A 25,623-nucleotide genomic window follows, 5' to 3' on the forward strand; every position below is an offset into this window, starting at 1 on the left:
CGCTGCGGCCGGCATTATTGACCCAGACGATGTGGCGCATACCGAGCCACAGCATACCAAGGAATAATGGAAAACCGCACAATGAAGCAGTCGGGAAAAGCACTTACCGAACTTGGCACCGCGACGCGCAACTTCCAGCAGGCACAGGATGACGTGTTTTTCGTTCTTGCGCATTATCAAATCGTCCGTTTCGAACAGCAGACACTCGAGAATCTGGAGGCTTTTTCTGTGTGGGTTGGAGTGGGGTGAAAAAAAAAACGGAAATAGAAAATCGAAATATACATGCACTCTCTGGTGCGGTGGAAAACAAAACACAAAAAAACGCCTAACTGCCGCAATGCTTTTCGCACGCAATAGACTCCACACTGCAGACAGGAAGGCAACGTAGGAAGCAATACACTCCGCACACACATCAAACGCGTCCGTTTGCTATTTTTAGAGCCTGCAGTGCCGCCGGGTTTTCTGGGTCAGCGACAGGATAGTGTCCGCAGAGTTGCATACTCTGTACCCTCGTCCTGCTGTTTGGCGCCCTGGTTCCCCAGGGACACCCCGAAGAGCTTACCTGCACCAGGTGATGAAGTTGGAGACGTTATCCCGGGCAAAAAAGGTGCCACTCTTGGCCGCGGCCAGAAAGTGCACGTTGCCCATGCTCAGGATTGGTCCGGCCAGCCCGGATGTGATCGATTTCGTCATGGATTTGTTCCGTGCCATGCGCCGGGCGACGTACTGTTCGGCGGCCACTCGCACGTTGTTGGCATGCTGTTGTGCGGGAGGATTGCGAGAGAAGAATGGGAAAGAATATTAATCACCTGCGGGCACATTGGGGTGCTTTGGGATGGTGGTTGATCACGGCTGAGCTGGTCAGTGAGTTGGATACCGGTATGGTATCTGGACATCTTTTTTTTTCTTTCTACAGATCAATTAAAACCCACAGCCACACTCGCAACCGGGACCGGGTTGAATTCCGTGCTGGCTGCTTTTATTTGGCAAATCACAGCCAACAAAGAAGCTAAGGGTGTAAAGGGGGAGAAGCGTTGCTGGTGGGAGTTTGTAATCGGTTCGATCGACAAACTCGAACTCGCATGGAATTCTTAACGACCTCGTGGAGAAATGTGACGTCCGTTGACGCAACGTGCTTTTTCGATTACGTTTCCCTCTCCCTTTCGACTGTGCGCGCGTAAAGGTAACGTGGTGAGTAATGGATGTTGTAAAATTTAAGGATGGGTGGTTTTGCAAAATTTAAAAACCATTCCCGCACGCATAAGTGTAGACAGTTTTTTTAAGATGAGTAACAGATGCCATACTGCTTATGCTATGAGTTACGTCCCATTCACAAAGCCACGGATGATCGACATGGATCGCCGATGCGCCGGGCGACGTACTGTTCGGCGGCCAACCAAGGATTGCGAGAGAAGAACGGTATGGTATCTGGACATCTACAGATCAATTTCGAACTTTTATTTGGCAAATCGAAGCGTTGCTCGGTTCGATCGACAAACTCGAACTCGCATGGAATTCTTAACGACCTCGTGGAGAAATGTGACGTCCGTTGACGCAACGTGCCGATTATCGACTGTCGTAAAGGTAACGGAGCAAAATTTAAAAACCATTCCCGCACCACATTGTGCATAAGTGTACGCGACAGTTTTAGACGCTACACCATCCGCGAGCATCACCAGCCAAGATATCATGTGTTTAAAACCAAACGTAAAAGTAAATATTTGCATACTTTTTCGCACAAACTTTCCGATGAGTAATCTGGGCTTAACGTTTTGCCATACTGCTTATGCGCTATGAGCAAGATAAAAATAAGCATCGCCACTCATCGAACAACCGACATGAGCATGGTGATGATCAACTTCGTTTTTCGTTTCAAATTCCATGAAATGCGTGAAAATCTCTCACACACGAGAGTAGAACCTTCCCATAGTGGCGACGCCACTAATAAAGCAATCACATCGAAGCCACCCCCCCCCCTGCTCCGAAGGAGCGAAGGAGGTGACAAACTTCATAAATATGGACACGAGAACAAACCCTTGGTTGCGGATCGATCGAAAAAGGACCGATCTGCGATCGACACTCGAACGCTTTTGACATGGCGTACCCAATGTGTCCGCCATCGTCGCGGAGAACCCATTAAAGGCGGTCGCGTTCCACGTGTGATCCGTTCCAAAAACAAGCGCCCGCTGCTCGATTCGTTCGATTTCTCACACGGTGGCGGAAAGTGGATCAATATATTTTCGGTTTAATTTATGCGGATAGCTTATATTTAGGAACCTGCTCTCTCTCTCTAATCGGATCGGAAAGCAAACGCCATCCATATTTGAGTCGTTCTAAGGGGGACACATTAGTAAACTGCAACCAAAGGCTGCACTATACGGCGAATGTGTGTGTGTGTGTGCCGATAAGATATCACCCAGACCCTTTTTTTTACGCCCACCACAAAAAGTGGTCGAGTGCACAGTGTGTTTGTGAATGCGAATTTTCCATTTTCGTCTACGCTTACCACGACCCACCGTGCACGAGAAGGAGGGGTGGGGCGAGGTGGATGTGCCCTTTATGGCGATGGACAAACCCTGTCCCCACAGGGAGGCCGCGACAGGCGGGAAACAACAGAAATTAGATGTGCGACGGGTGGCTTAGGTTTTGGGGTTTATTACAGCTGCATTTTTCAACGCCCCGTGCGGTGTGAGGCGAAAAAGCAGCCAGGCTACAATGGTGTGGCGGATGCAGTTGCCAGAAAAGGTGAAACGGTGTTGGCGTTGGAAAAGAGGGAAAGATGGAACCGGAATGGTTGCAGCATTTTCTGTAACTACCTTACCCCCCGCGGGGCTGTAGTTGCTAGAGCGGTTCTTAGCCACTAAAAGCGAACGCGAAAGGCGACTTCATTATCGCAATTATATGCTCGCTGCAACCCGACGACACTAAGCTGGCCCCTGGTACTGCCACGGTTCACGACAGCGGATGGATGGATGGATGGATGGATGGTTGGTTGGTTTGTGCCTTCCCAAACAAGGAAGCGAACGAGTGTGTTCCACCACGTACTCCGCCGCACGGCGCATAGGATTGCGCTGTACCATCGGAATTACGACCATGGTGACCTTGGCTTCGTTGCCTCCCGCACCGTGTGTGCACCGTGTGGCGCCTGCACTCTCAGCCAGGCATGTCAAACAATCGATGAGTGCATCGTAGCATCGGGAACACGCTGCCGCAAGCTGTACCAGGGATGGTAATGCCAAACATCCTCTCTTGGGTTGCATTTAATTAGACATTAAATAATTAATGTTGATAGTTGTAATAGAACGCTTCTCCTTGAAAATAAACGTTTTTACAGTCTATGTCCCAATTATTAAACATACAGTGGAGCGCCGTTCATCCGGTACCTTGTATCCGGCTATCCGTACAGTTGATAAATGACAGTTTAATAAAAATTATACATTTAATATACGAGAATATTTAAAAAACAAACGGTTATCAGAGCACATTGTCACAACGAAAAACACTACAGACGGTCCCCGAGATACACAGGTACTGGGGACCGCATATTTCGAATTTCCGCGTGATTTCTCTCGAATCTTCGTCGAATCTCGTGATTTCTAGCCAAAATATCACTAATTTTCAGACAATTTAACATTTAATTCGTATATAATAACAGTTTTTAATCTTTTGAAATGTTTTTCAACATTCGATCAAAACGGAAATTATTTGGCATTTGATAATTGATGTGTCAAATCAGTACAATTTGCTCAAAGAACTGTCAAATTTAGAAAACCGTGTATCTCCGAATCCGCGTATAAGAGGTACCGTGTATCTTCCTGTATAATTCATGCAAATTTCAAATATTTCTATTGAAAAACATTAATCTAATAAAAATAGGTAATTTTTATCAAAACATAAGAAAAAATAAGAAAAATAGGAATTTGTGATTAAATATATCCTTTAACTCATTATCTCCCGAGTCCCGATGAGTCCGGATAAACGACGCTATACTGTATTAAACTAAAGGTTATTTATTTATACAACATTATTCTAAGAGTCTGTCCAATTCGCAACACAAAATATTCGATCCACTCTTTGCTTCCATCGCTTTGACACCCCTTGCGCTGTGGTCAGAATCGCGCATCAGAATCGTGACGCATCATGACAGCCCCATCAGCCGCGCGCAACCCTAGCAAACTCACCCCGCAAACACCCCCCCCCCCCCCTTAAAAACTGGTGAGGAAATTGATTTTTTGCTTTCTATTTCACGTGAAGCGTGCAGCGGCAGCGGGCCGACCTGCCACCACTTAGAGGCTTCATTTGCGAACCAAATTGATAGGAAACTAACAAGCGAAGGCGCATAAAAATAGCCAACGCAAATGGCCGCAAAAAAAACGCGGGCACTAGAAAAGAACGAGCTTAAACCAACCTATTACGCCATCACGACGACGACGACGACGACGGGGTAGTACGTGAGCTTTTCGATCGTGTGGCGATCATTGCGTCTTCAACCAGTGGGGACAGGGGGGTTTAGAATCCACTAAGTACAGCGACACGTTTGTCCACCGGTTTGTATGGCTACGTATGTTTGTCTCTGTGTGTGTGTGCTTCACCTCATATAACGAAGAACAAAACGTCAATTGTCGTTCCAGCGCTTGGACACCTACGCGTGTGCGCCCAACGGACACGGCCGGCACCTCATTCCCGGCCGCACAGTTCCCACGCTTCCACTGAAACCTGTCAAAGAGCTCGCGATGCTCGTATGACGCTGTGGCGGCGGGCAGGTCCATCGGCATGGATTGGACTTTTGACAATGGTTGGACACGCGGCACACGGAGAGACAAACCGTTGCGGTTGCACCATTGCGCGTGTCGCTGGACCAGAGCCGGCACTCGGTGGAAGGGGAGTAAAACGAGAGGTCAAACACTAGCGTCGCGTCCAACCCGCTCCTAACGCCTACCTTGCCGCTCCGGCGACCCGGTTTATGGAGATGAGATGAGATGAGACACAAAGGCGGCCATAATCACACGGTGCCGGTGCCGATGTCAAGATCACTGGCGACCTCCTCTGTGCGGTCGGTATTAGCACAGCTAGCGAAGCGAGCTTGGTCAAAGGTTTGGCCATTTCGGGCGGGCTCTGATCGTAGTACGGCGTTGTTTAGATGCGCGATGGGTGTGGAGTTTGATGCGGATCCTTCAATAATATGGAGAAGCTATTGTTTTGCTGCTCTGTCTCTTATGTTTAATCTTCTTAAGCAGTGTCAACACACACACATACAGATTGGACACATGGGTAAAGATGGTGAAGGCGGCGCGAAGGAAAGACGTTAGAATGCAAAGCTTACAACAGAACCGTTTTAGCGCAAAACTACTTTGCAAGATCGAAGATCAAAGAGTGGCGAAAACACGGTCACAAAAATACAGCTTTAAATGAGAAGCGAACGCCAAAACGGCGACAATGGATTCGTTTAAAAGGAATAAAAGCGGACGTTAAACAAGTCGTATCGTCGAATTGGAACGTTATGGAAATGCTTGTAGTTTATCAACGATTTAAAGCATAAAATAAAATCGTAAACCCAACTGCTGCCGACCCAGACGATCGTTTCATCCGGTCTCTTAAGCTTGTTTCTGAAATGCTCGTAAAATGTTCCTCGCAGAACGGCTTCTTAAAGAGAGGTGCTAAGTGATCAAGTAGAAGATCAATACTTATTTACCTCATACCTCTAATCCTGTCTTGCCTGTGGATGGCTATGAGATATAGTTGACATAAATTTTTAACGATCTTCCTAACATTAACGACGATCGTGCGTAAACGATCGTGTCATCTTCGAAATGTTCTGCGACTGGATTCAAAGCTAAGTCAGCGCGTAGTCGTAAAATTGACCCCCTTGGGGTCAATAACTTTGAAAAACCTCCTAAGCAGCATGGAAGTTTCAATAAATAGTTTCAAACATTAGACATAACCCAACTCAATGTCACTCCAACGCGTCGTTGACAAAGCAAGACAAAGATTGTCACTGTCCGATAACGTAAATGGATCAATGTTAACTCACTGCTCGCTTACAAAGTTGACTATGTGCAAGGTTGAACACTTGCTCTACCTATATTACCTGTCAAACGCACGACATCTTAAAAGCACACACTCAATCTCGAAAGATCATCTTCGGCCAGTCTAGCAGAAACATTGTCCCATTGTTAGTTGTGCCGTTGTCCTTGAGTGGAGCAAAAGCTTTTAAAAACATTCCAGCTGGAACAAACACGGCCAAAAAATGCCAAAACCGCACATTAGGTACACACGAGCGTGTGTACTCGTGGATTTCGTGGCAGCAGAGATATATCTAATGAATGAAATCGTTCCAAATCGGGGGCATTAAAATTCCTTCAATTTAATTGTACTGACACTAAACGTCCAATCCACCCAGAGCAGCCCCATGCCCCAACAAACCGACTGGCATGCCCGCGTGTGCGTTGTTTTGTCGTGCCCAAAAGTTCAAGGAACCCGCGTGTGCATGTTCGAAGCAATCACCAATAACCTCGCGAGTGGGTGAGCAGCAGCAACACAATCTGGGGGTAACGTCGCTGCCGAACCTGCGCGCGGCCTCGGTGACCAAAAATGGCGCGCGCGGGCTTGTGATTGATAAATGGACCACACCGACGGTGCGCTGACAAGGAAGCGCAGACTCGACGTGGTTGGAAAAGAAATAAACTTTAAAAAAAGAAAATTCAATATGCAGTTCGAAAGCACGCAATATTCGTAAAATTTTAATTTCTATCTAAATTTGAGGGCGTCGGCCCAATTTTGTTAGAACACCATTTTTCATACATATTAAACATAAACACAATTTCGATCCAAAAAGAGTTGAGACAAACTCTAACGACGCACGGCGGGAACAGAACGTTCAGTTAAAAATAAATCACACTTCCCCCTAAATTCTGTTCCACCAAATAGATTGCATGCCTCACGCTAATCCTTCCGAATCTTACAGCCCGCACAGAGGCGGGATGGGGCCGGGGACAGGTATGACCCGCTTCACTGTAGCGAAACGTCAGTAGACTGTGCCCCAGCAACAGTGCCGCCACCGTAGCTGCATTCCATCCTTGCCGCTTGCCGCCCCGGTTGATAAGCGATTATTCAAGCCATTTCCCGCGCCGGCCCATCTCACCCACTCGAGAGGCGCATTCACGAGCTCATAAAGCGTTCAATTGCAGCCAATTCAAAAACCCCCCTTCTAAAAAGGCAACCATCAACCGACAACCCAATTTATTCCGCCCTTTCGCAGGAACTAGTTCTGTGCGTGTGTGTGTGTGTCCCGTTTAGTTTTGACGTTGAGCCGCTGAGAAAGACGGCCGACCGCGTGTGGTACACGGCCGACGGTGTATAGTGGCACCCGCATAGCATAACTGGCAAGGTGGTGGAGGCGAAGGGGGAAAGTTTGAAGTGTGAAGGAACTTTCAGTGTATGTGTGTCTGTGTGGTCTATGGTGCATATGAAAAGTGAAACCTCCCAAGCGCTAGAACCCTTGTGTGCAGCATACGCCCAGCATCCGTTTTTTGTGTTGAGCTGGTTGTTGGATTTCTTTTTTCTCTGTGATGGAGCAAGTTGGCCTTTCAGCTGCACCCTCCTGGCCCGATAATGCTGGTGGCATGAGTTTGTGTGTGTGTGTGTCGTATGCTATGTTGTGCCAGTTGTTCTAAATAAATTCTCATTCCCCATTTGTAGTCATCGTCGTCGTCGTTCTTTCACGCCGGAGGTAATCCTTCCGTCCATGGGCACGCGGGCATCGAGAAGGGAGGAGGAGCACGTGGGTCCCGGACGTAGGTTTAAAAACAAAATGAAACAACTTGCCATTAAATCCGGCGGCACCGTGCGAGAGCATCAGAATGCAATGCTGCGCTACTGCCCGTATCAAACACGCCCGTGGTAAGAACATTACGGCGGCAAGGGAGACGACGTGTCAGATGATTGTGAGGACGGCCCGCGCTGGTGCCACAAATTCGAGGGACTATTTTTAGGGGAGTTCCCATCATTACTCCCTACCGGTCGGTGAAATGCGTTCCCTAGCATCACCACCATCAACGCCCCATTCTTTCATGCTGGCCGCATTTGATCGTTGCAACTAGTCTCTGCTGCTGCTGTGGCGATCACATCAAACCAGGGACGTGAGCGGTACACACTTCCGCATCCTCTCAACTCGGTGGAGCAGCGCGCGGGTGACGATTAGGGGAATGCACCACGCACCGGTGTGTGTGAGAGTTTCTTTTCTTTTTTGGTGTGCAATAATGGGTTTCTATTTTGCGCCACGATCGTTCAACCGCGAGCAACGAACACTTTCGCAGCGCTTGTCCTGCCCTTTGCACTTTGAAGGCGTAGGCACGCCACGCTCACGGCACTACCCGGTGGTTCTAGTTCTGGCCCGCCAGCGTGACGACGTATTTAGAGCAATGCACGCATCACGTCCCTCCTATCACATGTCGTTTCTACACGTTCCTTCTCTGCTAGACGACCACCCCGTGCGCTACACAACTTCCTATTTTCATGTTGTGTGTTTGATGTTCGTTTTCTGTTTTTGTTGTTGTTAGTTTAACAAGAGTCATTCATTTTTTTCCTCCTCGTTTTGGCTCGAGGAAGCAGTGGCACGAATCTCTACCCGCGAACACGTATCACGTAGGATCTCGCAAACAACCGCAACAAAAACAGAACCGAGATTCCCGCCAAATAAGGAGCACACTGCGTGCGTGAGGAACGTCGGCCCAATCAACGGCGGCCGGCGATAGAGCCCCACCGGTGTGATTCAACAGGTCGTCGTTGTCGTCGCCTATCGGCAGCGCGTGGTGGTTGTTTCGTCGCCGAGGCGCAGTTGCCGTGTGTAGCAGCAGGTCGTCATCATTTGCAGATCATGGTCGCGGATGGGTCCCGGCTGTGTGTTTGCAGCACAGCGCAAGCGGCAGGTTCGAGTGGCAATTTCCTTATCCAGCATCGGGCAGGTATGCTTGCGGTGTGGCGGCATGGCTCTCCTCCGGGTGACCTTCTGTGTGTACACCAACAAGGCGACAAGGTCTCGAGGAGTGATATGCGGCGCCAGATCGCACACACCGGCGGCGCTGGGAGAAGACTCTTCCGCACCCGGACGGCGCAAAGATCAACGTACCAGCGCGCCTCAGGGTAACACAAAAGGGGGAAGAAAACCTTGACAGGCGATTCTAATAAGGCCGCAGGGAAAAGAAAGGCAACCCAGCGGTCGCTGGCACGAAGGATGTCCGGAAGTATTGTTTGGCCGTTGCCGAAGAAACTGTCCATTGATAGGACGACGATACGTTGCACCAACAATATCCGATAAGTTTACGCGTGGGCCTTGTTAGACTTTGTGGAACCACCGGTCGAAAATGTTGAGTTTGTGTTCAAAAGAATACATTAAATTGCAACTCCTTGGCGAGATCAAGCTATCGCCAACTATCGAAAATGATATCCCACAATCTGTTCCCTAATAGAAACGGTCCCTAAACGGAAAGTTGAAACCAAATGTCAATTTGTAGTATTTTAAGTCAACCCCAACCAGCAGAATATGGTAAAAACCAGTTTCTACCCAGAATTTAGCAGACAAAATGCGAGGGCATACACGTACATTCCCGCGCCCCCAGTAAGCCAGCCGCCTCCCGGATCTCATGGTGTCTCGCCCCTCGAGGCCCGGTGGACAGAAAATTGGAACAATACTTACTACAAATCGCTCGGGTGCGCGTGTGGGCGCTGATTTACGGAATGCGACGGAATGCCAACGTTTGTACGTCTGCTGGGCCTTGGACAGAGACCAGACAGACAAAGCTCGGGACGATATTTGTGTTTGTTTTCTTTTTTTCGAGCTCCGCTCGAGCCATCTTCACGAGTTAATTGGTGTTAATGAGTACGGCGCAGCAACAGCAGCAAATGCAGCGTTTTAATTAAAACAATCAGAACTCCAAACCATTCAACGCCGTTCCGGAAGATTCCGCATGCCAACCGGTTACTAATGGAGACGACAATTTTCGGAACGGATTGTACGGGTGATAAATTCCAAACGGTTATCCCCTCGCCTAAGGCCGCGTGAGCTGGAGAGTGTACAAATGCATTGGATGGGGCCGAGATGCATTCCATAAATGAAACGACTCAAACACTCCATTCTCTCACCCCACTACCAGAGTCAAGGAGTCGTCAAGGCAAATGGTTTCCAACGAGCCGTGAAAGTATGCATATGAGGGTTAGGATTTCTTCTTGGCGGGGTGTGGACAATTAATTGATGCAAGGTTACTGATCACGTTAACACGCGTAGGGTGGTGATCAATTGTTTTATTTTGAAAGCTTCAAACAAGGGTTAGGTTTTGGAAAGTTTCCAATGGCGACACGCTTGTAAGACAATTTTATTTGCTGTACATATCAATTCTACACAGTATAAGATATACATTTGTAGATTACATCAATTACATTTGGCGATGTAGTAACAATTATATTATTAAAACGTGTTAAAAAAGAAAAACAAAAAACATATGCAATATATTCGAACCACTTGACATAAAGTGGCACAACAAATTCTACTACAACAAGATTGCAGCCAATAATAAAATATTAACATAATTCTACAACAAATATTCTCAAGGGTAAAAATCAACTTAAATAGGTCACCGAAGCAACTTTACGCAAGGACAATGCATCAATCTGGTTTAACCTTAAATAGTGATGACTGCATTGATTATATACATAAATTACCAAATTTATAGCACTGCTCTTTAGCCGGCTTTGCAATTTTATAACTTTTGCTGGATTAGCAAAAAAGGACCGCACGGGTAGTGAATAACAATAACAAACCACAGCCGGACAGTAGTAGCCGTAAATGCTTACACAATGGAAACTTCAATCTGTGCCACAAGCCCAAATCTGTGAGAAATATTACACGCGCACGCTAGCTGGCGTGTAAGAGATGCGTCTACCGTATTCCGCTACAAGCTACAAGCTGTTGCTACCATCGGCATTGGCAACATTTATGAATGAATCAACTCCGCGTAACCTAAACTTACCTTGCACAGTGCAACGCCCGTATCCAGTCGGTCCATAAAGTTTTCCACGTTGATGCGCAGGTCCGGATACATCGTGTTGAGCCATTCGGCCAAATCTTCGCGCATCGCGTACAGATACTCCTCGCTCGATTTGAACGGCCGGTACGGCCGGGATTCTAGCAGTACGGTGTTCATTTTTGCTGTTTGGGTGCTTCGGCTTCTTTCGCAAACTGTCGTTTAACGTCCTTTTCAGGGAACGTTTTCAACTTTCGTTGCAAGTTTAGTTGACTAGTTTATTGTCTATGGTTTGATATAATGGTCCACCAAAATGCTTGGTTGGAATCCTGGTACTCTCCTTAGGCGCTGGCAGGCCTTTTCCGTTCGTTTATCGATTGGATTTTCATCGAGAGAAAATCTGGAATGAGAACAGTGAAATCGAAAGTTAATTAAACACGTTTAGAAACCATACGTTAATTGGATGAGGAGGCGCGCGTTTCAGAAGATGCTGTTTTGTCCGCTCATAGCTAATCAGATTGTTAATCACGCTCGAATTCTCAACGGAGAGGGAGAGCAAGAGTGATAAATTGGAAAATTCTCAAATTAACTCTGTTACCGATTGAACTTGATAATTAACAAAACAGGCACGCTTCACAGTAACTCCCTCTCATTTAGCGGCTCCCGCCTAAGGCTTTAAAATCAAGTCCCAAATAAGAGCAATGAAACATGAAAAGGAAAAGTGAAACGAATGTTAAGGCCACACTACTAAAATGAGCATAACAAAGCAACAGGAAAAGCCAAACCTAGAGCAAAAGTGAAAAGATAGTCAAGAACAAGTCCCGAACTGCGGGGCCGGCGAAGGCGAAAGCGACACAAAAGAAAGGAAGGCACCAAACCAAATCCAAACTAGGGAAGAACTCGACCCAAACAGAAGACAGAAATAAAACGATGAATGACGGTAATGCGATAGCGCCGCCGGTAGGTTAATTGGAAGTACGATGTTTAACGTGACCGCATCGGGGACCGCTTTCTTCACCCCATCAGGCTTTTCTCTCTGTCTCTCTTTCGTCTTCTGCCGCCCTCTAGTCGTGCGATCGTGTGCATGCACGGTCTGATCCTCCCCTTACGTTACACAGCTGGGCGAAGGTGCCAAAGGATCTTTTCGATGTTTTGCCGGCGTGTCGAATTTCGTGCCGGGTTTCATGTTACGTGTGGTGCTCTGCCAGGTGAGATGAGAATGTAATGCACTGGCCGACTGGTTGGCAGACGGATGAAACGTACACGTCCAACAGATGCACTTGCGAGGGGCGTCACGATGCGGGAGCGAGGAAACCGTGAGGGCAACAAATGATCCGCTAATAGAGGTATCGCGCCCACCTCATATTCCTTCTCCCCTTGCTTCCCTTGCTAACACAAAACCAGCCCGTGATTACCCTCTTAAGAGATGTTAAATCGACTGAGATAATAAGCGATTCCCTTTGGGGCACACGAAGGAAAATAAAGATACCAAAACAGAAACAAAAGCCAGAATACGCGGGAAGGCTGAGCGTGACGAGTGGAGTGACATAAAACAACACGAAGTATCGGAGTTGTAATTTGTTGGGGGAAACTTTAAACCAATTTGTTTCGGCCTGCGGTAAACCCGGAATTCAAGTTCACACCGTTTACGCCGTAATCTTGCCCAAGGTGTGCTTTGCCGGGGTGGTGTCTTGCCGAACAGGTTCGTAAATATAATTATAAGCTCAGGGTAAAATCATTCAATTAGCTTAAACAAATTGCTGGATAAGCAAACGGAATGTCGTATTGACATTGATTTAGATATTTTAGGTTCAATTTTAATATTTGCCCACCTAGGGCCTTCAGTTTGATTGATTAATTCAAACAAATTATGAACAAAATTAAGAAAAATATGTAAGGATCGCATATTTTATCATATACAAACCTAATCGTTTGACAAATTGCTTAACCTCTTGAGTGCTACTTGCATAGCTAATGCGTCATTTCAGGAAAGGGGTACTGCCTCCCAACCTCTCGTGTCGTGTCATATTCCTTTCAAAATAGCCATTTAACCTGTGGAATGGCCAAATATTTGGCAACATTTCTCCCAAACACTTTTGAAGTCTCCCAAATATCGATGATTTATTGTATTATTGTTGTACCTCATCCGAATGTGTTCGCGGGTGAAAACGTTGCATAATTCCGACTCGCCAAATTGATTCATTCGCTATGTTCGCGCATCTTGTCGCCTTTGTGTCGCTGGGCGATGTTTAACAAATCTGCCACCAAAAAATCACTCTATTCAAATGAATTCCGGGTGTAATCGGGCGTAGTAATGCTGCTCTTTAAAATTCGGCAATTTCTCACCCACCGCCACCTCGCTTGACACAGTTCCCACATGGGGAATGAATATATATTTGACGGGTTTCGTCCCGTGCCTTTACACAGTTTTACAACTTCACACTACTTTGAACACAGAGAGGCAATAAAAGAAAATAAAAATAACGCACAGTGCGCCAACAAAGCTTTCGCGCGACCGGCCCTTGCTTGTGGCGTGTTACGAAGTGAGACAAAAGTTGCGGAGCCGAAGTTTTGGCAAAAGGTTTGGAAACATGCGGAATGTTAAAGACTGGAAGGAGGTTTTTTTTTGGCAAGCGTACAAGATAAAGCATGCACATTACCATGCAATCCCATGATTGATGTCAAAGACCTTTGCTCCGCTCGGGAAGGAAGAGGAAAAAAATGGACAGCAAACAACAATGGTTCCACTTGAGATGCCAATAGTGGGTCCATTTTCGAGCCCTACTGTCTAACGACTACCGAGCCAGTCGTTCGTCTCACTGTTCCCGCAAACCACTGCCACACCACACGCTCACTCATTTCCCACGTTCGTCCCCTTTCGGTACCCACTGATTATTCTTATTGCAATCGAGAAATTTAAATGACGAAATAAGTAATAGCTTACGGCTTACGGCCCGACCGCCAGAGCACACGCTCGCCCGCCTCCCAATCCTGGCGGCTTCAAAATCGCCAACCGAAGCCAAAAATGCCACACCGGTGACGTGTCCGGGGTTGCGTTTGAAAGGGGGAGTTTGCAAATTAATGAAAAAAACCCGCAGCGTACCCACACAGCGGCACAACACGGCGGCCACCTCCCCCTTTGCTCAAACATTACACCGAAAAGTGACCGCATTTCGGCACGGTGCGCGATCTGGCCGGGCCAGCAGCCAGTAGCATTCCGTTCGGCAGGACGGTAAGACCGACTCCATCAGGTTGGCGAAACCCGGCGTGCTTAATGAGAGTGAGACAGACGCTGTATAGAAATGAGGTCACTCAACCTTCCACCTTCGTGGCGGGATTCCGTGTGCGTACCGGCGCGCGCGTCATGTTTTGACGCCCCCCCCCCCCCCCCCCCTGCATGCCTCCCCCGCACACGTGGCTGCGCTAATCTGGCGAGCGCAACCGATAATACCGTCCTCCGCGCGTCATGCGTCGGTTTGGCCGTTAGTGATCGGTTTTCGCGGCCGTCGATGTCGTTGGAGTGGCCGCATAGCTGTCGTTCGGATCGCTTCATCAGGGTGGCTGTTGGGCGCGAGACGAGTTCGAAGTTCATTAAAAGAATAAACGCCACTGCACGAGGTTTGGTTGCAGTTTGTTGGTGTCTAGTGCGAGTGAAACCGCAAAACAAATTAAAATTGTCATTCCAAAATTGAATCATGTTTTGTTACGCTGAAACGAATCGCTTCAATTTGTGGAAATAACGGCTCCAATTAATTAAATATAATAGAAAACCAATTAATATAATGGTGCAACATAAGAGTCGAACTCGATTGAAATCACATAACTTCAATCAAGCATAGTACAAATAGATTTTAAATGAGATAATAGTTGATAATTTGTTAAATAGAAAATTTGGCTGAGTAGTTGCTACATTGAAAGGCTAATATGAACAGAGAGATGCAGCGGGCAATGGGGCTATTGAAATGATTTAGAAGATTCGGACAAGAAGCGTAAATGCTATAAAAATAATAAAAATAAATAACAAATGAATGCATCCAGGAAATGGGCTGTGTTGCCAAGCACAGCAGTAGGACTTCACGGTTGCATTTGCATGATAAGGGAGCAAAAGTAGAGGTCATGTAGAAAAGTTGTCCCATTGCAGCAATCGTACGTACCAGCGAGCAAATCGCATGGATGACTGCTTTACCGAGAACCGGTCACAGATCGCATCGTTTGATCGATCGGGCTGAGTGTCTAGTGACATGAATGTTACATAAAATCATGACGCATATTGTGCATAGTGCGCATAGCACATCTCGTGCTAGCAAGAAGACAAAAAAAAACACTCTCCACGCGATAAGGGGCGTTGAAGAAAGGCCATAAAAATCGAAAGCATTCGAAACAAAGCGGCCATAAAAATGCAGATTAGCGTGCAGAGCGCCTATTGCTGAGTGGCTCTTAAACTACTGTTCTAAAAAGACAAAAGCATCATAAACCCATCTTCAATGCTGGGAGCAAACTCCCACATCTTCTGTGAAGTAGGTTATCGTATGGAGCTTTACTTTTGACTTTCCATAAACTCAGCCCACTCGGGCCAACACAAAAAAGGGCGTACAGTTTTGCAAACCGCTCAAAACGAAAGCCCAATGAAGCAATTGTAGCCTGTACATTTGCCGCAATTTGTCGCTTCTTCACGCGAAACAACCCTCGGTGGGCTTACCACAAACTTTGGTAATTAAACACTGTTCGAAAGGGAACCGAAAGGCCCCGGATAGTGGCTGACCGCCGCCCAAGAGAGTATGGCACGAGACGCGCAACACCCCATTACCATCACACGACAGTGCATTCGGATGGGGAGCAAAGCGGCCAACCCAAGTAGCAAGTAGCAAGTTATTCAACCGCGTCCGAGACAGTGCGTTGCTGCAGCTGTGCCGTGGCCGTGCCGTGACTGCAGCCGCGTGAAGCAATGTGGGAAGATGGATGGGAAAACATGATGATGATTAGATTACGATCATTCGGTTGCGCCTGTTCGCTGGGACGCGTGAGGGTTGATGCTGTTTTCATTATGCTTCTAATTGCTAGATCGAAAGCCATTGCCTAACAAGAGGCCAATTTGCCGAAGCGACAAATGAAGCTGTATCTTTCAAGATGATGCCGGTGATAAAAAATGGTAACAAAGTAGGGCCTGTTCGTTGGTGATGGTGGTTTTGTTTATTTTATTTTTTTTTAACGTGGCCCATAAGCTGTGGGAGGGTGTTTTTTTTTGGGAGCAAGGGTGCCGAAATTGCATACACTAATGGCATGAACTTTTGTTATTTTTTATGTCTTGTGTTATGATCAATGTGAAGTACCTTTTTAATAATCGTTTGCATTTGTCTTAAATTGATGGTAGACTTTAAACAAACACAAGATCCTTACAGAAAGTGGCTGAAACAAGTTACATTATTTCCTTTAATTATCATTAAATCATTAAAAATAATTCATAATTATTCATTAAACAACATTAATGTCAACAATCAATTATGCTACGGTTAATTGGAAAAAGTTCTTTCTTTTGCTGAACTGTTAACTTATATTAATATAAACTGAATGTTAATATAATGAGTAAAAAATCGCTTTAAAATAATATATCTTTAAAAACTTTAATTCCTCACCATTTTTGTACCAACTTGTTTTCAATTCAAATACAAGCTAGAGGTTATTGCAATTAAAAAATGTCCTTCGCCTTTAAAAGCATCACATCCTTTTTCCAAGTTCGCTATTTTAAAAGAATATTGCGCATTGATTGCGCAACCGGAAAATAAACAATCCACAGAAACGAAGGAAAAACATGTCAACCATAATAAATTGCACGGCGAATCAGTGAACCATGGTACATATTTATGTGTGTGTGTGTGTGACAAAGGTGGCAAACGGCACAGATTAAGAGCCGCAAAGGAAATGGATGAAATTAATTCGCATTTGCCATCGTTTGTTTTTAAGCAATTCTTTCACGGTCAGTGCCTGCGCGTTTCTTGGTCTGCGTGACTGCGCCCAATCGCTCGGCTATAGCCATTGCTTGGCTGGACTTTTGCAACACGGCAACAGGCGGATGCAACTTTATGCAATAGATAACTCGAAAATTGCATGGGTACTGCGTAAGGCGCCATGGGACAATGTGCACACGTTTTCAAAGTTTGTAACCTTCAAAGCGGTTCAAGCTGATATTGTGATGCGAGATTTTGGACTAGCAGTTAAGTGTATATATATCGTAACTGTGCTAAAAATTAAAAACAAACAAACGATTGTGGAACGGGGAAGGAGTCTTCAATTTGAAAGGATTACCACCGTACTCCATTGATAAAGTGGCATTGGAAAAAGGCCATTTCAGTTATCAGAAAAAAACGAATTCACGGTCTGTGCCAGTGTAATAGCAAAAATGAAAAAAAAAACAATCTTCCAAACAAAAAAGGCTAAAATCAACACCAAAATCAACGAACCGGTATTTTATTGCCGGCAGGTCCTCGGGTTCGGAGCAATCAATGGTGGCAGCCAATGGTACCAGCCGCCAACGGTAGGCATCCCGCGACGCCCCATACGCGGAAGCTTGATTAAAAAATTCCATCATCAAGGTCAGAGCGCTGGCGCGCGCACGGCACAAAGCCACGGGCAAAGTAAACGTTGAATGAGTCAACGTGAAAATCGGCCGGCAGCGGCGGCGGCGGCGGCGGCTCACACATGAAAGCACTCCGTTCAGCGAATGAAAGAGAGAGTGAGTGTGCAGGTTGTGCGTGAAGTGGAGGAAAATGGAATCAAAAGCCGATAGTAGTACTGCAATCAAATCATCTTGGCGACGGCATTGCTTTGACCGAATGGCATTGTTGTTTATTTGTTATGTTTTGCGTTTTTTTCTGTCTCTCTTTCTCTTTCTCTCTCTCGCTTCCCTGTCTGCATTCGGCGATGCAGCATCATCACTCGGTGCATCAATCAGTACGATGCAATAGACGATTAGCTCTCTCAACGTACCCTGTGTGTGTTTGTGTCTGTGGATCTTTTGCAGTTGAGCAAACATTTCCAGTTTTGTTACTATTTCTCGCATCTTATTGCGTTCTCGGCTTTTTATGAACCGCACGGAACGGCACGATCATAAAAAAAATATTTTCGACCGGGCGGGAACCGGAAGTTGCAACAGCATTTTGACGTAGCTTGCAGTACAGTGGGAAGAAACCCAGGACCAATGATGCCCGCATTTAAAAATGATGCAGTTTTTTTTACATTTATAATCAACAGTGCAGTCTTCTTTGATGTAAACGAAAATATTTCATAAGCAAATATTTGGCTTCATGTTGCTAACCGAAATTGAAGTGGAACCAAACCGACAGCCCAGCCTTTGAGGTTCAGTGAACTTGATAAGTGGTTCAAGTGTCTTATTTTAAAACACGGAAATGTCTTCCACCTTAACGACGATTCCCGATAAGATTAAGTGGAGAGTAATCGGTTTTAAGAGCCATATAGTCTGGGACGTTCACCGCACGTGTAACAGAAATCTGCACCCAATTTTTCAGTTCAGATAAATAAAAAAAAAACGTTTAGCTCCTTCAGTTAAATTGATACGCCTTTCTCGCTATGCTTAAAACCTCTCAATGGTATGTGATTGTCCACATAATAATTTACTGCGTTAACCGGCAGTATCCCACTGCCAAGAACTGATCCCACTCAATGTGATGCTTAACAAGTTGTTTATATACACTTTAATGCCACACTACCAGGTTCGGCTGGCCATGTCACACTGGACGTTTCGTATCCGTTGCTTTTGAATTTCAATTCACACGTCACTCGTCGACCGTAATACAGCATTCCCCAGCATTCGAGTACAATCTCTGCCGCTCGCAATGCACCAGAATTGATGATAATTCCATATGCCTACCACGTTCCCTCGCGCATTTGCTTTCTTCTGGGCGAACCGGCCGAAGCATATGCTAATGGAGTCCGTTAGCTTCTGTGATTTACCGTCGCGCCGGATCGATTCGTGCTTACGGAATTCTGACACGTCCACGACCGACCTAAAGTGGCCTAGTTTATCTTCCGTATGACCGTACTATCTGGCCACTATTCGACACAGTTCCAGGCCGCTGGTTCCGTACCGCATAAACGGCAGCGTCCAGTCCAGTTGCTCGCTAGCGCCCAGTTGCACTTTTGCTAATCAATGAACGCACACAGGCAAAGCGCTGTGTGCACAGACGGAGCTTAGAGTGGACAACAAAGCTTAAAAAAAATTATCATAAATCTCACATTACTCATGGAGCTCCACCGTCATGGGCCTCTCTTTCCTTTCGCTTCACGACAGCAAGCGCATTATGGTAGCCGTCCCCAGCCACACACACACGCATACAAACACCCTTTACCCCCGGGGGCTGGCCAACTCCATCGAGGGTGACACAATCAACACTCACTCACATTGAACGGGCTTGTAAATTACGCGCAGCCCGCGGAACTCGCACAGCACAACATCTCCACTATCAGTCCGAGTATCGAGACGCGGCCGCGACAAACTGCGGAAAAGGGCGAAGGGTGGCGAGAAGGGGGTTTGTTGGGCAGGAGTGTTTGATTTGTTTCGACATCTCTTCGGTTGGCCGTATGAGTCGTCGGTTGGCGAGTGAGTGAGTGAGTGAGTGAGTGAGTGAGTGAGTGGGGCGCGTATGATAACAGCACCGCCGCTGATTGCATCGCCGGCCATTTAAGTGGACGAAAACGGTGCTCGTTGCAGCGTTGCGACGTGACACAAAACTCTGGGAAGGATGGGAGTGGAGGGGGGGGGGAGCGCTCACGAAGGGTTTCCAGTACGGCGCCGCGAACACCCGCGAATTGTTCCAATCGCTTTGCGAGGGCTTTTCCACCATATCACCAGGGTACACCTTTCAAAGCACTTTGGCCAAAGTTCACTATACTGGTTGGAAGGGTAGGTGGGTGTATGCGCGGGATTTTCAATCCTCCCAGAGCCCCCAGAGTATTGATTTTATTTCTTCTTCCTGTCTAGACGGGGAAGAATGGCTTTTTGCTTCGTTCCGTTCGGTTCGGTGACCATTTAACTTTCCGAAAGGAAATGTGGACTCTCTCTCTCTCTCTCTCTCTCTCTCTCTCTCACGTGTTTGCCAAACGGACGCTACTATTCGATGATCGATGAGCGCCGTTTCAAACGGTTACTACAACACCCTCGAACACTTACGGTCGCGTTTGCGTGTTGTTTTAGTATCTCGTGCCTTATCTTTCCCATTTGGTAGACCATTAGTGATGGTTAGCAATTTAGCGTTGACGAAATAATTGCAAAAAGCTATTTCGAATTAAAATTTTGCGTCCTGCAGCACACCGTAAGGTGCAGCAGCTCTTGGGACTGTGGTTGGGCACAGTCGAAGGACATAAAAATGGCCCCAGACACGCGTCAGAATGAAATGAATTGGTCGTGAAATGTGGCAGGGTAGAGAAAATAAAACAGAGAAGGACGGACGAATAGTTTAGTCACGTTTGAGCCATGAAAACAAAATAACAGAATGAAATTAACAGGGCTTTATAGGCGTCCCATGCTAAGCTGTAAAGAAATGTTAGAAGTTATGCAAGCGAAACAGCTTCGAAACAGCAAATAATTCAAAAAGCGAAGGAAGCATAACTTAAACAACGTTAGTCAAGTTTAGCTTACAAAGTATTTAATATTTTTTTAAAAATCTCCCCTTTAAAGTTTTATTACTAATTTACTGGCAGACGTTTAATTTCATTAAACAACATTTTTCTAATAACCTGTCCATTGCATCCAACTTCACAACAGTAAAAAGGGGGAAAATTAAATAAAGGCCAAACTAATAAACCATCACCCTCACCACTGTAAGGCAATATTGATTCCGAATCTGTACCCTTCGGTGGCTTATCAAAATCTATCGCCTGCGTTGCCTCATCCAACAGGCAAGGCGTGCAGGGAGAGCAACACAACGTACGTTCAGCTGGGTAGTCTACACAACTGTGTAAAACTGGCCACTGTTATCAGGCCGTTCTGCAACTATATAGTCCCTTCCCATTTGCACCAATGGGACAATAAATATCGTTTCTAAGCGTTGTGAGTACGCGTGTGGTGGGTGTTGTCGCGTCGAGCTAGCGATAGTTGCGTATCAGAGCACGCGTCCGCTGTGCGTAACGAGCAACAAGTCAAACAAAACAGTGCCTTTTTTTCTTTCATCTTTCCAACAACACAACGCAATCAATGTGGCTTGGCCAACGATGATAAGCCGCCGTTGGCCGTCGGAACCCCGGCCCGGGATCCTTCTCAGATCGGGAGGGTCTCCTCGGGCGAGAACAAAGAGAGCACCGCGAAAGGGAAAACATACGCCTGTGTGCCCCCTAAGTCCCGACAGTGTTCACCTTTGCCGCTGGTGAACGTTCGAACCGGAAACGGATGGAATGGTGTACCGGATTGAAAAACACCACCACAAAGTGTGGACTCTGCCGGAATGGAGGATAAGGCAAGCAACAACAAAAAAAGATGGGTTAGTTTAAAGAAATAACACAAGTAACAAACCAAGAAGTGACAAAACGAACAGAAGAAAGAACATGGGTTCAATATGCAGATTATGACATAAGCTGATGTGTGTGTGTGTGTGCGCATTGGTTGAATACATACCGAATGATTTCCGTTCTCTCGCTGGCGTGGAGCTGGTGGAACGTTGCCCTTTCTTGTTCTGCTGCTTCTTCGCTAGTTGATGTGTTTGCTCTTCCTACGCTCGTCTCGTTGCAGACAGACAGAACTCTTTCCCTTTTTTTCCTCCCTCGGATTGCGTTTGGTAGATTGTTTTATTACTTTCTCTGCCGCTCACTACAGTGCGACTGCTGCTGCTGCTGCTTCCGGTTTCACTGCGACCGCTGTTGGCACGTTCTTCACACGTCCGTCTGTCGTCGTTCTAACGCCTTCCAGTGCTGGTTTGATCGTAAAGGATATCATGCTGGAAACTGCCGCACAGTTTCGCAGAGCGTTTTTTTTCGTCGTGCTCGTGCTGCCCTGCTGTTGGCAACGCGCTCTCAGTAGGCTTTACGTAGTCGGTATTTGCACTAGAGTTTGCACTTGGGTTTATTTTTTTTTGTTTTTTTTTGTTTCGTTTTGTTGTTTCACTATTTCACCACCGGAGGGTATAAAACTGTCACTGAATGTAGTTGCATCGTCGGAAGATGTGGAAGATGAAATGAGCTGTTGACTCGCTGTTTTGTCAGTCAGCTACATTGGCAGGAGGAATTCTATTGTTTTATCTCATCACGCTGCAGGGATAAGGTGGAACAACAAAGCATTGAAGGAAGAAATGTCACTGCAAAAGACGCATCGGATATGAAAGGGTAATGCTCACTGATATGACTAGAAATACGAATTTTGTAATCAGAAGCATTTTCCTGACAGACATTGGGGAATTGATTTTTTAGTCAGACACATTTGCAACACATGGTTCTCTTAGTGGGGTTCTAATGAAGACAGCCACAAAATGAAAAGCAAAACGAAATTTTGAAGCATGAAACGTGCTGCTGACAGAAGACAGCCGAAACCTAACAGCTCAAAAACGCATCAATAGCTTTAACAGAAAGATAGACACATTTAAAGGCGTTGTTTTATCTAATATTTAAGATCTTCACAAAACTCATAGTTCACATGCCAAATACAAAGAGCTGCCGCAGTTTTAAAAGCCATCGAATAAAACTCGTTGAAGTGCGCTCGCTCTCTCTCGCCCTGTCTGTCTGTGTCTGCGGCATGCCCACGGAGTTTGCGGTGTTGTTCGTTCGCTCTGGGTGGCAAATGAGATCGTCTCTAACATGGCGTTATGTTTTTCCTCTACTCCCCAGTGTCCTTCAACCCATTCCCCACCAAAAAGGGCGGCGGGGCGCGGAGAGAAACAGAGATAGAGAGATAGAGACAGAGACAGAGAAATACGGCACGGGAAGAAGGGGCCAAAAACTAGACAAAGCGATACCGAACGAGCAAAACAAATGGCAGAACAACGAAAAGCCACAAAATGACACTATCTTGTGACACCCGCGATCGTGCCCGGTCTCCACCGTGTCTCACCCTCATCCATATGTACTGCCATACTCTCACTTTCCGCCACATCTCCCAATCCTATCGTATCCATTCGTCGGCACCGTCGTCGTGTGTGGTGGAGTCTGCAATGCTCCACCAGCGTCGTGACCATACCACCCGAGCTCGATAGGAAGAAACGAAAAAAAAACAACAACAACAACAACAACACTTTGCCGAAACGCTGCCCTTCTACGCCCGGCCTGGACGGAAAACCACGGCAGCAGAGGTGAGAAAAGTGTGGGAAAAAAGAAAATCGTGAGTGAAAACCAATCTTTTGGAGCCCTGCCGAAGGTGCAGGGTGGTCCAGTTCAGGAAGATTTTTGCAGTCCCATTCCAGTTCTATTTCACATACCAGGCTTTTTCCAAGCAAAAAAGGGGTGTTTTCCTTCAAATAGGATGTGTCTACCATAGAACATCATTCACACAAACACATTAACACATACACACATATATATGCATATAGATATGCGAATCCACACGCACTACTACAGGATCTAATTAGTCTGTCAGTGTTCTTGGCACAAACGGCTATTGCAGACCTAACCTAAAGAAATTTCAAAGAAACACACATTTTTTCCCCACGGCACTGTGCTTGGGAGGCAAATTGCCTGCAGGGTTGTGTTTGTCCAATTTAACTTTTATTGTAGGAAGGGGAAAACAATGATTTCGATCAACCACAGCGAACCAAACAAACAGCTTCCAAGGCCTCCTAGCCTCGGGGCATAATATCCAAAGCTCTACCCAAACAAACAATCGAACTGACCGAAAGTGTCCTAAAGACTAGCAGAGTGGGCCTAATGGGAGCAGAAACTCGATGTAGTAAGAAGACCTAGCCTAATCTCTTTAAATGAGTCTGCTGCTGTGGATAACTTTAATGTTCCAACGAAAAATACTGATTGACAAGGTATTTGGCCCGAAAAGGATGTTACAATTTTCCGACACCCGGCCATTTCTACTGCTGATAGACCAGCACGGGAAAACTATCACCACCCCCTCCCCGTGACCCGCATAAACAAATGGAGAACCAGCAAAACATAATACACCCCAAAAGCGCAACGAGAGCAAACTGTCACAACTGTCACTGGAAGAACGGGGGAGCATACACGCACACATGGGAACCTCTTCGGCAGGTGGAAAAAGGGGACCCGCGAAACAGTTGCTGTGCGATGGGGAAAAACGATCCTCTAAACATCGGCTTAGTAGCGGCTCCTCCTACACCGAACCAAACAAATCACTGCACACACAAACACGCCAACACGCCGTTCTAGCACTTTTGGTTCTACCGTCGACGCACATATACACACATGGGGACTGGGAACGACCACATGAAAAATATTGGACACACCAGTCTGGAAGAGGAAAACACACAAACACATGCACACATACACACAGAAACATAGATATACACGCTGGTAGGAAGTCGCGCAATCGCAGCTGTCACACGGTCACGCACGGTGATGCACGGATAAGGGCTACACGCGTTCCGTGAGCCTGAAGTTTTGCTCCTTACCCGTTGTGGTGTGTGGTACCCGTGCGAGCACAAAACGCGCGTCCGAATCGTCGCGGGTGTACGAGTGAATTAAGCGCGGACGAATCGAAAAATGTACATTATGTACGTGCTCGGTGTTTGCCGTTCGCCCGCAAGTTCGCTCTTTTTCTTTCTCTCTCGCTCTGTCTTTTCTCTCTTTTGTGCGCTCTCACACCGCCGCTGATGCTGCTGCTGCTCGTTCTTTTACGCACTTTTTTGTGTGGATTGCATGCATGCGTATGAGAAGGAACTGAGAGAGAGAGAGAGAGAGAGCAGTTTTGAGAGAAAGAGTGTTTTTGTTACAGGGTTGCTTGTTCACTGTTTGATGTAATGCTTTAGGTTTCATTTTCAGCTATACAAATTTGTATTTTATTTATCGTTTATGTGAAGTTTTGCTGCTGGCACCGTTGACAATTCCAAAAAACCATCAAATTCTGTTAAAAAACGTACAAATACGATACACTTTTTTCATCTAACCCTGTAGAAACTCTTTCTCTCTCTCTCTCTCTCTCTCTCTCTTTCCTCGTCGAGCTGAAATTGTCTCTCGCGTTTCCAAGAAACGCATCAGCTGGAAACACTTTCCATCTCTTTCGCTCTTCTTTCACTCTCTTCGTGTCTCACTCACCCATGCTTGTCGAGCCTGGTTCACTGTTTTCCACCCTTGGGCAATGCTGTTATCGTGTAGCTGAATGTGCATGCATCGACTACCGCGGTGGCTACACAGCGCGTACACCACCTCTATGCGCAGGAGAAGGACGAACACGAGCGCAATCTCCGCGCAACGGAGCTCTCGCTCACAATCGACGGAATCCTGGGCACATACCGTTTTCGGGGAAGGATGCAGGAACCCTTCACCTCAACCACCGAAACTCATTCGCTTCCTCCCCCGTCCTCCCCCTACTGGATTGCATTGCAGCGCATGCCGGCTTGCAACTTCCTATGCGTGTGTGTGTGTGTGGAGTCACCGATGACATTGAAAACTGTGGCGTGCGATGACTCAGGCCGGTCATGCGGCA

The 25,623-nt window shown here is 46.5% G+C and overlaps 1 protein-coding gene across 4 annotated transcripts in view; it reads right to left on the reverse strand.

The window, feature by feature from the left end:
• LOC120896187 (GAS2-like protein pickled eggs) overlaps positions 1–24,687 on the reverse strand; it is a 35,024-nt gene extending 10,337 nt beyond the window's left edge. The window contains exons 1-6 of one of the 4 annotated variants that reach the window (XM_040300141.1): positions 24,590–24,687; positions 21,643–22,318; positions 11,288–11,418; positions 11,025–11,256; positions 563–759; positions 108–226 (exon numbers count right to left, since the gene is read on the reverse strand). In XM_040300141.1, the coding sequence (XP_040156075.1) occupies positions 108–226; positions 563–759; positions 11,025–11,198 (490 nt within the window). In that variant the 5' untranslated portion in view covers positions 11,199–11,256; positions 11,288–11,418; positions 21,643–22,318; positions 24,590–24,687. Of the gene's footprint in view, positions 1–107; positions 227–562; positions 760–11,024; positions 11,419–21,642; positions 22,319–24,589 lie in introns of all 4 variants that reach the window. The other 3 variants (XM_040300144.1, XM_040300140.1, XM_040300142.1) reach the window with 3 other exon arrangements.
• Positions 24,688–25,623: the final 936 nt, after the last annotated feature.

The sequence above is a fragment of the Anopheles arabiensis genome, chromosome 2 (genome assembly GCF_016920715.1).
Source record: "Anopheles arabiensis isolate DONGOLA chromosome 2, AaraD3, whole genome shotgun sequence".
Lineage (NCBI taxonomy): Eukaryota > Metazoa > Arthropoda > Insecta > Diptera > Culicidae > Anopheles > Anopheles arabiensis.